We start from the raw sequence: 14511 nt of genomic DNA, 5'->3' as shown, positions 1-14511 counted from the left end.
CTGTGGCTGTCAGGATCTAAGGACAAAGACAAGACAGGATTTGTACTAAAAGGGGATCCCTTTTACTAGTCTAACTACTATGGCTAGAAAAAATAGACAGGCTTTAAGGTCCACACATCATCCTTCAAGTCTGAAATACCAGCATGAAAATTTAAATTGCAAACAACTGCTTTGAGTGTAGTGATGTGAATCCATTAAAGCATATTAGAGACAAAGTGGATGCTTGTGTAGAGTAGGTGTTGACATGAGGGACAAGACTGTAGTTTGTGCCTGGGCACCCTTAGAAAGCGTTTTATGCACCTCTCTGTGGAATTAGGAGCAGATACCAGAGACAGAGTAATTAAGGAAATGTTTATTAAGGAAAAGTTTACAAAGGAAATGTTTCACTTCAGCACCAGTATGTGCCAATGTTAACCCTGATCAGCACTGGCATGATGTATAAAACAGCGCTGAGTGTGACACCTGTTAATTTCTAGAACCCATGTTTTGGGGCAAGATTGATTACCACAAATGATTTAGCATGGATGTGATCAGTTTCTGAATTCTCAGCCTGAGTTACTGCATCTAGCTTCATATGGATGTTTAGTCATGGAAGCAGGGGAAGAAAGTCAAACCAGCTGCTATGAAGTAGTTTCCATAAAAGAAGGATGCAGGTCCCCAAGACGAGGCTGCAGGGCCCAGTTCCTTGCTGGCATTGCACTGAACATGGTCTGTAATTAGGGCCCTGGGAGCCGAGGAGCTGGGGTTAAGTGCCTGTTGGTGCTTTCAGCAGGCACTTCACCCAGAGCAGTCTCATGGAAAAAAATGCCTCAGCATTTTTCTGCCTAAATCAAATTCTCTTTTTTTTTCCTTTCCCTCTCTGTTTCCACACTTCAGAAAATTCCTGGGAAGTTCAAGAAACTTTTCACTGAACTTGAAAGTTTGACGGTAAGTATGGTGTTGGCAGCAGAACATTGCTAGCTTCACCTGCCTCCCTTCCTTCTTCCTAATTCATTTGGAGTCTGCCTGTTATTGTCTGAAGCTGGACTTGTCATGTCAGATCTGTGATTTGCTGAAGGCCAGTTGGCTCTCCAGAGCTCCGAGGTGGTCTGCAAACATGAAAAGGAAAGAGGCTGTGTTCCTGACAGAGGGAGGAAGGGCAGAGAGGGGCAAATGCAGTTTCACCAGCATCGATTAGGGAGCTGTTCTTTTTCCCTGGTAGCTAATCAACCTTTATCTGAAGCAATCTGCTGCAGATCAGGAGAAAAAGAGACCAGCTCAAGTTTTAAAAAACAAATGTCAGAATCTGAGGCTTGAGGGTCTTTGTCAGCATTATCAAAGCAGAATAAACAAATGTTTCCTCTGGCTGTCGTGGAAGTGGGTGCATGGTAAGATCACTGCCTGGCACGGGGAACAGGAGATCCAGCCTTTACCAGCTGTCACGCTTCTGTACTTGGAGTTCATTATAAATGAATGTGTTTTAAAGATTCTGTGTGAGCTGGTGTTTACATTGGAAATTGAGATGACTTTTTGAATTGCCTACATAATGCCACTGAAACATACTTCCTATTTTCTTTGAAAGTCTCCAGCATGCTCCATGGATCTGAAAGCAGTTTTTGTTGGGATTTTTTTTTTTGTTGTTGCTGTTTGGTGATGTTTGTTTTGGTTTTTTTTTTTTTTTTTTTTTTTTTTTTTTTAATGAAGTTAATCAGCAATACACTTGGCGATACATTTTGTGCTATATAGTAAGATATTTTGCTAATAGAAATTTCTGGGGAAATTGCAGAGTAGTCCAAGTGAATCTATTCTGCAGTTTCCTCTCAATTTAGCACTGCTTCATCTAGAGAACATAATTGCTTTTGTTCCTTTCACTGTTTACATTCCTGTTCAGTTTAGCATGTCGGCTAGCTTAGAAAACCTTTAGCTACCTTGCATCCCAAAGAAACCTTTTATATCTAAATCATGTTCAGATCATAAGCCTGTAATGGATTTAGAATTGCTCTTTTTATAGCCTATTGATTTTTCTGTCTATTACTCAAATGGTTTTGTAGGATCCTTCTCTGAATCACAAAGCTTACAGAGATGCATTCAAGAAAATGAAATCTCCGAAAATCCCCTTCATGCCCTTACTTCTGAAAGGTAATGTTAAAGCTCGGCTGCTCTTCACTGTTGTTAATTAAAATAAGTGATTTTAACCACCTTCTGTAAGGTGATTTTTCCTTTGGATGGTCTTAAGATGAGTATGTGACAGATATAGTGGTATTGACAAGTTAGCACTTGGTCTGGATAAAAAACAACTTCCTTTTAAGAGAGTGGGAAGATCCCAATTTTCACACAGGTCTTAAAACTTCATGCTATCCTGTCAAGTGTGGCTAGAGCTGTGTGCTTTTGCTTTGGCCACATGCCCTTCAGTGGAGAAGTGTGACCCTGCAGGCCCCTGGACCAGTGGCCGTGGTCGTACTGCTGCTCTGAGATGCCTGTTGGGAGATGCCTCCCTGCTTTGCTGGGATGAACCTGCCCTGGTGCCAGCCTGAAAGCAGAACCTGCCCTGTCTGTCTGTCCTTAGAGAAGGGGATTTCCAAGTCTTTTATGGGTCTAAAAGAGATAAATAAAATCTTACTATCTAAGATAATTTTTAAAAAAAAAGTCTTAAAGGACAACTAGTAATGCAGTGAGCTGGGCAGCTAATTAAGTGGCAAGTATTCAAATATTCCATTGTCTTGGAGTCATTAATTATTAATTGCCTAGTCTTTGAACATGGCAAATTCATTTGTTTATTCCTGTATTCTGAAAGTGTTCTCTTTAGGCTGTTTATTCCAACCTGCTGCTGTGAAATGTTTGAAGGCAGTTCTCCAGATCAGCTGGTGACAGTTTGGGAACCACCAGACATTTCCCCTCTTTGCACACATCACAGGAGTTTGCATTAATTCAGATGGTTACAATTATCAAGGCTTCAAAATCAATATTTTTAAAGTGTTCTGGAGTATGTTTTGCCTGCAAACAAAACCAGCAGACACAAGTCACTTGTAGCAATGATGTTTGCACAGCATTACAATTTGGTGTGTAAGAACATGCACCTAGACAGCACTGGTATCTTTAACTTGAATTTGAGATAGCAAGAAGACTTTGAAATTAGTGCAGTAATGTCCTTATATACAGTGGTCCATAAGGAGATGCTGCCAAGGTTGCTAATATTCCCAGAATATTGCACAGTGCAATGGAATTTATTCCATACCCAGCATATTTGTATTAAGGTCATCTCCAAGGCCAGTAAAACAGGAATGGATAACATAGAAATCATTAATAACTCAGCAAATTGGTGTATTTCATCACAATAGGAACAAAAGTAGTTTCAATTAAAAAAAAAGAAAAATCTTAAATTATGAAAAATAACTTCAGAGTGTCCTTTAAAAAGTTAATTAAATTTAAATGCAGAGCTTTCACAGCACACAGACACAGCTTTGGAAAATCAGGCAGATTTTTCAAATGTGTAATAAAATACTGTGATATACCCTTATAACCTAGTTCAGATGCAATTTTCTGCTCCACTGAATTTATCTAGACTCGTAGTTGTTGGCTGCAAAGCAAATTTCTGTTCCTTCTGCCCTCAGAGATACACACTTTGCTGTCAATGACTTAAAAAGCTGTGTGGAAATTTCTGCTTCCAGTATAGGTTTTTCATTAGAAGTGATGGACAGTTTTTAACTGCACTGATACAGACACAAGTGCTGCCTGTGTCCTGAAGTCGTGTCCTTTCTGTGTCCCTTTCCCTGGGTGCCCTGGAGCAGCCCAGCAGAGGAGGTGCAGAGGGTCGTGCTCCCTCCTTTCCCTCTGCTATTTTGGATGCAGCCCAGGGGGAGGAGAGGTGCTGGAGGTTTTGGCAGCATGTGCTGTGCTTTCTGCATGTCCAGGCTGGCATCCCGTCTGTCCCAGCCCAGCCACCCTAGGGGCACTGGGGCTCTCCATCACCCCCGTGAGAGTCCCAGCCCCGGGTTTCCAGCAGCATTTGAAGCCATTTAGCATTTCAATTCCAAGCAATTACAAAATGCCTCTCAGGCACAGAGTGAGCCTTTGAAACCCAAGGAAATAAATCAGCTTGGCTGTTTGGAGGGAGGGTGAAGGTAGAGGTGGGTGGGGGCGGTGTGTGACAAAGCTTCTCTGCAGGTTTCCTCTCCTGAAATCCCCCAAAACCGAGGGGCCCGTGTGGGTATCAGAGGGAGTCCTAGAGGTGAGGACAGGAGAAATGCTGAGGTGCACAGGTCGACTGCTGGGCTGGAGGCTGACACCCCTGCTGAGAGGGACTCTTGTCCCATTCACTGTGTGCCCTTCTCCCACTGGCATCCACGGCTGTGGCTGTAAAGGAGTGATGGCATTGGAGTGCCATCTCATTCCTCCAGCATTTCTCCTCATGGATCTCCTGGCTACCCTCCCATGCAGGAGAGCTGGTGGGGCCAGGGCTGTGGTGCTCCTGCCAGTGCTGTCAGTAACCTGGAGGGTGCTTGTTGAAGTCAGAGCTTCCAGTCCCACAGGGAATCTATTCATATTCTTGGTACTTTGTGTCCAAGGTAGGTCTCACTTCTGACCTAATACACATTAGAAAAACAGAGAAAAATGGCCTTGAGCTACTGCTTTAATTATATTTTGACTTGGCAAGATTTATTTTGCTTGATATTCCCTCCCTCCAGTTCATTACACGGTGTTCAGTTCTCTTCCTGGAGCCAAATATAGACCTTTTCCTTTTCCTCTGACCTTTTTGCTGCCTTTGAAAATTCCCTCCAACAACACTACATAGAAGTGTTTTTCCCTAGGCATGATGCTTATTTCAAGGCTTTGTTCTTTGGTGTCTTGTGTTTAACATTTCTGGCTGTCCACTGCTGGGCACTTGAGTGAGGACTTCACAGTCATTGTCCCACAGAGGGAGATGAAGGGTGTCAGAGCCATCTCCAGCATCTGGTAGCTCTGCCCCTGTGGAGCTCTGGGCTCAGGGACAGACCTGTTCCAGCCTGGGCCATGCAGGGCCATCCCTCTGGATGCCTTGCCCTGCTCCCAGCCATCTTCTGTATACTGTGCATCCCGGAAGTAGCACAGATCAGGTTTAATAAAAAATCCTTGCCCCCACTTAAAAATACTCTTAACAATGTGTAAATATTGTTGTTATCTAATAATCTCTGCATGTCATCATTAGGCCAGGCTTTTGTTTTACTGTTAGGAGATACTGTGTGAATCCTTAATGGGATACTTTCCTTTTTTTTTTTTTTTCTTTTTTTTTGTTGCGGTTTAGTAATTTGATTTATTTGCATTAAAAAGGGGGTTGTGAATAGTAATTGTTTTTCTTTTTTTTTTTCAGATGTAACATTCATCCATGAAGGAAATAAAACGTTTCTGGATAACCTTGTTAATTTTGAAAAGCTGGTAAGCTAGTTTCATCCTTCCTGTTTTGCAAAACATTCATGTTCTCTTCTTCACTTTGCTTTCCTTATCCTGTAAGACTGTAAGGTTTTCTTCTGGCTGAACCAGGAGGAAATAAACAGAGGTAGAAAAAAGCAAGCAGGATGAAACAGCCGAGTCTCTTTCCCCTGCCCTTTTCCTCTGCTCCTCTCTCTTCTTGTTCCTTTCTCCTCTACTTCTGTATAAAATGGCTAAACCAATAATGACCATCATCACTGCTACACATTTCAGTCTTCATTTATACCCAGAGAGATCAATTCCGTTGCATCACCTCGTGGTCTGCTTTGTATGAGTTAAATTCTCCTGCTTCAGCTTTCTCTGAATTATGTTTCCTTTTCGTTTTTCCCCTCAGGTTTCTCTAGTTTATCACCTGCAAGTGGTATTGTAATTTTAGGGATCTTAAATGAAAGTTAAACTTTTTGATCTGTGTTAAATGAGGAAGAAAATAATGCATGAAATACGAATTAAACTGACGGTAAATATCACTATTGTAGCTTTTGTGCATAAGGGCACTTGATGATGCATTTTTGGTCACTTTCACTCTAGGCATTGTATGGCATCTACTCTGGCATGGTATTTCTGAGAGAGGTTTGAGTTGCCTAATTTGTGTTGGTTTTTGGTGGTTTGTTTGATTTTTGTTGCTGCTTTTTGGTGGATTGGTTTTGTTGGGTTTGGGGGGCTTTCTTTGATAATATTTTCATGAGGTCACTTGGTCTGTTCAACCTAGAGAAGAGCTCATTGCAGTCTGGAACTTCCTTGTGATGGGAAGAGGAGGGGCAGCACTGATCTCTTCTCTGTGATGACCAGTGACAGGACTTGAGGAAATGGCCTGAAGTTGTGTCAGGAGAGGTTTAGGTTGGATATCAGGAAAAGGTTCTTCACCCAGAGAGTGTTTGGGCACGGGAAAGGGCTCCCACAGAGAAGTGATCCCAGCACCAACCTGACAGAGTTCAAGAAGCATTTGGACAGCACTCTCAGGCACATGGTGGGATTCATGGGGATGGTGCTGTGCAGAGCCATGAGCTGGACTCAGTGATCCTTGTGGATTCCTTCTAACTCGGCTTATTCTGTGATTCTATGGCACTAAAAAGCAAAGTCTATATAGCTGAACAGTGGTGGAGTAGAGAAGCTTGGATTTTTTTTTTTTTAATTGGCCTGTAGTATTTGACCAAGAAACTAAAATGTTCTTTGCAATTGTCCAGGTGTGCCATGGGAGTGTTACTCCAGATGGCTGTGGTTGGTGAATTGTGCCCAACTATTTTCTCCATGTGTTTACACTTGTTTGGGAATGAACGCAGAACCATGGAGTTATTCATGAACCAGATGTTGAACTTATTTTTACATTCTATCATAATATAGACTGTCTTTCAACTTACAAGCAGATGTAGGCTCTGACTTTTGAACCTGAGCTCCTTTTTTTTGTGTTTTCTATTTGATTTCTGTACCTTTTCTTGTTGCAGAGTTTACAAGAATACTGATTTGCATTTAATGAAAGGTTTTCTTGTTCCAAGTCCATTAACTGTTTGACCTTTAGGTGTTTTCATAAAACTCATTAGCATGTTCTTCTTCATTGCCTCTTGGAAGTACATCCAATTAACATGTAAATTAAACTAGCCCTTGATGCACCATAATTGTTATTAAAATCCCTCCACTGGCCCATATATTTATTTAGTGAATATGTAAGATCTAATTCTTGTCCAGTCTTAGCAGGCTGTGTTTGTTTGTTTGTTGTGTAATCGTGTATGTGTTTAATGTATGCTGGGCTTCCTGGGTAAGAATCCCTTTCCTTTCTGTCTCCATTGTGTCTCCAGAGGCAGGGGGAGCTTTGCTAATTGACTTCAGTGAGCCAAGATCTCACCTTTTCCATTCAAATGGATAATGGGCATTTTAAATGGCAAGGGGGGAGAGGCTGAGGTGATGGTTGTGGGGTGAGAGTTGTTCTGATTGACACTTCCTCCAAGTTATCATTCAGATCACGCTCTCAGAAACCTGCTGTCTCATGCAGCCCTGTACATATGAATGCAGGCAATAGTGCAAGCTTAGGAAGTGGGGGTTTAGGAGAGATTTAAATATCAGTGTAGTGGAAACTCGGGCTGCACACTGGTATTACCCTGGCTCAGTTGGATTTAGTCAGTGGCCACGAACTCACAAGATGCACTACACGTGATCACGTATTCATCAGTCCATGTTTCTTTTCTAATTATAAGGGCTTTGTCCTGAAGAACAATGTCCTCCTTGGTGTTCTGTACTGAACGCTGAAGTGCTGAGCGCTTTCTGGCCTTAGCTGAGAAAAATTAGGATTGACATTGACTCCTGCTCGATTTGGATCAAGCCACTGAACCTCACCTGCAAATTTGCTGTTGCAGAAAAAGAAGAAAAGAATTATTCTACCATAGCAGATTACTGCTTTGGGGAAGGAACTTACTCACTGTCATAAATGACTAGAATTTCCACTTATGAATTTCAAAGCAAAGATGGTTTCTTGTGTCTCCGTTTGGATCACTATTTTGAAATATTTCATTTCTACATTAAACATCTCACCTGAAGGAGGACTTGTCAGTCTGAACTATTATTTTTTCCAACTGTATTAGTTTCTTTTAATAAAGACCTTCCTCGCTACAATCCCTGCTTCTTTTATATTCTTAGAACTCAGCAGTCCTACCATGACTGGATTTGATTTGATGTGAAATTATAGCAGTGGATACAAAGTTAACTCAAAACGTAGAGAAGGAAATTTGCAAAGAGAAGAAAAAGAAGTGATCTCTTTTGTCTCAGGAATGTTACCTAGCTTTAGCAAAGGTGAAGGGATTGCAGTGGTTTATTTAACTGCATTTTGGGTAAAATCTAGTCAATTATAATGTTAGATCAATATTTAGTATCATACCTACTTCTTCAACTAAATCTGAAGGAATAAATGAAAATATAGCTTTACATGGTCACATCTCAAGGAAGTTCTGTGGTATTTTCTTAGCAGTTTCACTAAGATGTGGCTTCTTCAGGTTTTCCTCTCCAGCTTTCAGCTATGTCTTAGCAATGACATGTCTTAGCCACACTCCAGCAAACTCTGTTACAGGTCAATGGCCATTGCCATTTTAGATGACACCTGCTTACCTAGAGCCTTCAGCTGTAAGGGCTGTGTACTGCAGCTGTGTGTTCTTAACCCACCCCCCAAATATCTGTGCAGCCCCAAGCCTGAGGCTGTGCTGTCCTCAGTGAAAGGAGTGCTAATGATCCCGGGTAGCTGGTGGGCTGGAAAGCCACCAGAAATGTGCTCTACTTATCACACTAACAGGTATGCAAGCACCTGTTTAAGCAGTCAGGAGATAGCATTTGCTTTGCAGATAGTTGGCTGTAATGCTTTCTGCATTACTTTTGGGTCCCAGAGAATTGAAACCTGAGAGAAATTCTTAATTAGGGTACTAAAGCCAGAGGATTTGCAACTCTGCTTTAAATGTTGCACAAAGAGGTTCTTCCCTCACCAGAGCATCACCTACAGAAGCCAGTCTTGGGATGAACCCTGACAATGACTGACTACAAAGGAGAGACAGCAAAGAGTTACAGTACGTGTGATGTGCGGGTTTTTCTGACTTCTAAAATCCAAATGCGGAGAGTGTTGGCAGGGAAACATCACAGCAGCAGCACTGGTGGAAGTTTTAGTACTGCCAAAACTCACATTATTGATCGTGAAATCTAGATCATCTCATTAGAACTTCATTATAATCAGTGCAAGGACATCAGCACAAGAGATTGTGTAATTTCATGGCAAATGAAGCACAGCGGGTAACAAGAAAAATTATTTTGATTTACTGATGAAAGAAATATGAAGTTTCCATTAAATGTGCTCTCATGATAAGCTTTTCTGTGAAGGAGCCTTGTAAGCCACTCCCAGAATGTTGAGAGATGAGGTTTTCTGCTCACTCTGGTCTTAAACATACTCTGCTCAAGACAGTTAATCCTTTCCACCTCTAATAATTTTTGAGGGAGATGTAAAATGAGTATCAGGTGTTTGCATGAGCTTTCAGATCATTCCTGCTAACTGCAATTTGCTTCTGTTACTTACTAGATTTGGTGAGGAATTGCCTCAGAAACAGTAAAATTTTAAAAAAGTAATGGCTTAAGAACTTTATGGGCAGTATCTTGTGAAAATAAGCTCCCTCTACTGATTTGTAGTGAATAATCCCAATTTTTGTATAAATTGATGATCTGAGCCTGAATGAGAAATCTGAATTTAGATCTTTTGTTTCCTCTGCTTAATGCAAGTGAACATCCAATATCCCTGTAAGCACTTTCTTTTGTTAAAATAGCATACCTACAGAACAGTTTTACTTGATACTTACGTGTGGAGATGTCAGCGTGCTTGCTCTGCAGCATTTGGGCTGTGGGCTCTTTTTTCTGGGCTGGTTAGACTGCAGAGAGCTTGCCTGGCTGATAGTGGTGCCTGAGTGTGGTAGGCATTACACAAGTGTGCACTGAGGAGTGCAGTCTGTGCCATAAAGAGGCTTATAGTCCAATTATACAAATGTGGAGACAGAAGGGGAGGCTGCAGACTACACAATGCCTTAGATAATGCACTAAATCTGGGGTTGACCACCAAAGCACTCACCCAGTCCATAGGCCTTCCTTGCTGTAGGTTTTCAGTTTAATAAAAGTCGCTGGAAGAAGAATGAGCAATTGTTTGGTTATTTTTCATTACCACTTTCCATGAGTTCCTAGGGAGTTGTTCTCATTTAATCTGTGTGATATCAATAAGACATCCTGATTAACCTCGTTTCATCAAATGGTATCACTAAGATAAAGAGCAAAGATTCTCCTTCTGTCTTCACTTTCTACCTTACCACAGTTGCTTTTTGCTGTTCAGTATAGGGCAAGGAGATTTTTCAGGCTTTTCTAATGACAGAATGTGTCCCAGGTTTTTGCACTGAAGTTTATTATTTTGTCTTTGCAGCACATGATTGCAGATACTGTTCGGTCCTTGAGACATTGCAGAAATAACCAATTTGGTGAGTTCACAAATTTTCCTATTTATTTTGCCTTTGTACATCCTTGAGGTTGAGTTTGTTGAGTTTTTGGTTTGGTTTTTTATCACCCTGTTTTCTTTCCAGTTGCTCAGGTTTACTACAGAATGTGGTCAAAACCTATTTAACCAATGGGCAAGAGAAGGCATCATTTTTGGAAGATCAACACAGCAAAACCCACAGTTTTTGCTTTAGTTTACAAAATGTTTCTAGGAACAGCTTCCAAATTGTAGTAAATTACTTTCCTGCAATAATTGCCATCTCTTCAAATCTCTTACACAAATCTGTGTAAGATCTGTGCCAGCTGATCTGGAGGGCTCTGGTGTATGCTGCTGTTTCTGCTTTTCCCAGCTATCAAGGATTTAGCTCAGTCTCCTGCCAGTCTGAGTGTTTTGGTAAGGAATTCACAGCAGCTAAAGGATGGTACTCATCCCCACAGCTTCTCACTCAGCTCTTCACCGAGAGCAATTGTTTGTTTGTCTGGGGTTCTTAAGGACATCTCACAAAACTGTAGAAGTCTTGAAGGTATGAAGATCCTGTGGGTTTGGTGAAAGTGGTTGAATAGGAAGAAATGAGGAGGTTGTTTCCTCTTCTAGGGGAAGCTGCAAAAATAGCTGTGCCTGCTTTAGACACTGGAGGATCAATGCTGGAGGCAAGGATTGCGAGTGCCTCAGCTGCACAGAGGACTTTTTTTGTTCGCTTTTTTAAAATATTTTTTTTTGTTGTTTCCGCCTTATTAGCCACTAGAGAATCCAACCCTGAGGGACCATGCCAGAAAACTTCAGCTCTCTTTGTTCTGCTGCTTACAGAGGAGAAACCTTGCTTTTCTCCTTCTCAGTGTTCCTATTCTCTGCAGAGATGTTAAATACAGGAAGGGGACAGAAGAACTACTTTAGGAAGCAGTTAGTTTTTTAGCCAAACCCACTGAACAAGTCGCTTATTGAGGCCACTAAAACCTCTTTTTCAAAGAGAAGTTCAGAACTGTGCTGCAGCCTTGGGGAAAATAGAGTTGAATAATAACTTTTTCCCACTGACTTTTCAGCAGCTGGCAGCGTTGACTCCAACAAAAAGAATAATAATCATATTTTAATTGTAAATACAGGTACCTTAGAGAATAATAGGTACTTTTAAGAGTTTTGTTAAACATTTGGTCTATAAAATTATCACAAGTATATACAGTATTACCTTTCAACAAAGGCTGCTCAGTATTATGGTTCTTGAGTAATTTTTCTAAAAAAAAAAAAATTATATATATATAAATGTATGTAAATGTATGTAAGAGAGGAAGGGAGGGGGAAGGAGCAAGATGTGCCTTCTTTTAATTCAGATATGGAAGGAAATAGTGATTAATCCAAACCATGCCTCTGTAAATTAAAATGTCTCCTATTTGGCATTATGAAAAGTAACATTGTTCATTGTTTCCTTTCAGTGATGTGAGGGTTTTTTGCACTTTCCCTGCACATCTTTCATCTTGTTTTTGCCTTTTTTATTTTTCCAAGTGATTTTGTAAGTCTTGCAGCATAAATCCAAGGTTAATACCTGAGATTTATCATATAATCTGGTAGTTTGAAGTAGGCAATTGTTATTTTATTTTAGCACAGACTTGATTTATTGTGAAGCTGGCATTTAAAAAGCAGCTTATACAGACATCCCTGTGGGCACTTTTTTTTCCCCTAAAATTCGTTTAGGCATGAAATGAATTCACTGAATATTTATTGAGACTTTATGGACAGTTTCCTTTTCTAGTGGGCTTTTTTTGCTGTCAGGAATGTGAATCTCTCTACTGCATCAATTCCCAGATTGGCCTAAGAGCAGCAGGCACCTCACTGCAGGAAGAAATTCAAACAAAACTAAGCAAGGAATACTATTATTGTTTATGAACTGTGTCATGTATATTAAGCTTGCAGGCCAAAGTGTTTCTGGATTAGAAACTGGTTAGGTTCCAATTAAAACTGAAATGCCTGTTTAAAGGAAATAGCATTTATATCCTAAATCCTGAAAACAAATAATAGCATTTCCAAAGTGAGGAAGAACAGCCTGAGAAAACAACATAATTCAAGCTTTTGTTATTTGAGGTGTTAATGAGAAATACAAATGTTTTCCACTCTGTTCAGCACAGCTGCTGGGATCCTGTTCCTCAGAACAGAAAGGTCAGCTCTGTATCCTGACAGAAATTTATCACATTATCCTGTTCTCTCCAACATTGCTCAAGTTGGATGGCTGCTCTGCAAGAGCTCTTTAGAGCAGCTGCCCAGGAGCCCCATTAGCAGCCACACGCAGAACTGGCTGCATGCACATCCCTGTTACCCACACAGCACCACAGAGGTGTCTTCAGAAACAAGTGGGGTTGGTGATTCCTGGAAACTTGCTCATGCAGCTGGAGAGTGTGGAGAGAAGGATGGATGATAATGAAACAAAGGAGAGGAAAGAAGTGTATGAGTTAAGCTGATTGGTTCAGGGGATTTTGAAGGGTGTTTTTTTTTTTTTTCCAATTTGTGGTAATATTGAGTACATGGACATGAATGGAGCTTTCCAACTTTGCTCATCTGCCAGAAGTCAGTAGTGTTGCTTCTCTGCCTGTCTTGAAGGATCTTGGGCTTGGCTTTCTTTTTTCTGTCTCTGCTAGTACCAGCCCTGCTGGATGGTTTCACAGGCAGGGAGTTCCATGTTGAGCATACAAGCCCATTTTGAGCATGAAGCTTGTAACAGAGAACAACTGCTATTCAGGCCACCCTTCAGATTGTCTGTTACACAGCTAATTCCTCTTACTGCATAAACTCCCATGAAATGACAGCATGACTTTTGTCTCTGTTACTAGATCAGAAGTCAAAAACCTAACAGATCAAAACACAGGGGTCTGTCAGAGCAGCTTTGAAGAGCTTTCATATCCATCTGCTGCGCTGTCACCTTTCACCAGTTCTGAAGAAAATCATCCAGGGCCTGCTGTCTTGTGGACTGTGTTAAAATTTTTAAAAATGTTCAGACTGGGTTGCCCACCCCTGCTCAAGCCAGAGCAGCACAAAGGAAACCTTGAACAACCCTTACAGGGGATGGACTGCCTGTACTGCCAGCAAAACTAAATCTTCCTCTTGGGAAGAGTCAGCTTCTTGCTGTCCTCATGTCCCCCTCCTTTATGCATGCTGCCTGCCCAGAATTGCCTATTTTTTTTTTCCTTCTCCCCTCTTCACTATCTAGCTGTTACCTCACTCATTGCACTTAAGCAGCAAGTCCTTTGGGTTACTGGCTGTCTTTCCTGTGGCTGTCTAGCACCTGGCAAGTGGCACAGCAGTGACTTGGTGACAGAAGACAGAGAAGCAGCAGGCAAGGCACAGCTTTCTGATCCACCCCCTTTCTCCTGTCTTGCAGGCAATGAAGTTCCTTCGAAAGAGCACCACGAGCTGAAGCCATATGTCCACCACCTGCATGTCATCGACAACCAGCAAGCTCTGTTTGAGCTCTCTCACAGGATAGAGCCGCGAGCGTGAGCGTGCACAGCTTCATGTAACCTTGTAACTGCAGCACTTTGAATTAAGTGAATGTTTATGCCAAGCATGTTGCTTCCCTCTGTGAGAACGGTTTACTGAGTTTTATCAGTAGCTCACACAACATGCGCAGGAAGATCAGGCAAGAGCCAGCAAAGGAGCTGCTCGCAGAATTGCAGGGCAAGCTTGGTGCCATTCCCACTGCTCCCTGGGACCTGAGGCAGAGGAGCAGCGTCCTTTGAGCTCAGGAGCTTGGTTTCTGTGAAAATATTGTTTGGTCCAGTGTAGCTTTCAATGCAGATTCTGCCAGTATTAGAAAGAAAGGAATCATCATGTCACAGCAGCAAAACATTTCAGCAAGCAACATGCCGCAAGGGGGTTGATTCCCGGTTCACCACAGTATGTACCTCACTAATTCAAGGCTGCCAAAGTATTGTTGCCAAAAATAATGTGCAATCTGTGCAGCTCCCATGAGTCCACTGGAGCACAGTATTTGAGATGTGTGAGCAACCTAGAACAGGAATATAACGAGGCAGTGCAACCAGATGAAGCTCGAGAGCGCGTTGTGATGTGGAGGTCAGCAGTAA

At 41.6% G+C, this 14511-nt stretch overlaps 1 protein-coding gene across 6 annotated transcripts in view; it reads left to right on the top strand.

Annotated features, from left to right (window-relative positions):
• Positions 1-14247, top strand: part of RAPGEF5 (Rap guanine nucleotide exchange factor 5) — a 230533-nt gene extending 216286 nt beyond the window's left edge. For all 6 annotated transcript variants that reach the window (XM_059844686.1, XM_059844697.1, XM_059844675.1 and 3 more), the window contains 5 exons: positions 877-927; positions 2031-2118; positions 5327-5391; positions 10373-10427; positions 13809-14247. In XM_059844686.1, coding sequence (XP_059700669.1) covers positions 877-927; positions 2031-2118; positions 5327-5391; positions 10373-10427; positions 13809-13927 — 378 coding nt within the window. In that variant the 3' untranslated portion in view covers positions 13928-14247. The remainder of the gene's footprint in view (positions 1-876; positions 928-2030; positions 2119-5326; positions 5392-10372; positions 10428-13808) is intronic.
• The last annotated feature ends 264 nt before the right edge of the window (positions 14248-14511 follow it).

Source organism: Haemorhous mexicanus, chromosome 1, assembly GCF_027477595.1.
Source record: "Haemorhous mexicanus isolate bHaeMex1 chromosome 1, bHaeMex1.pri, whole genome shotgun sequence".
NCBI classification, from domain to species: domain Eukaryota; kingdom Metazoa; phylum Chordata; class Aves; order Passeriformes; family Fringillidae; genus Haemorhous; species Haemorhous mexicanus.
This window is presented reverse-complemented; position numbering and strand designations above follow the sequence as displayed.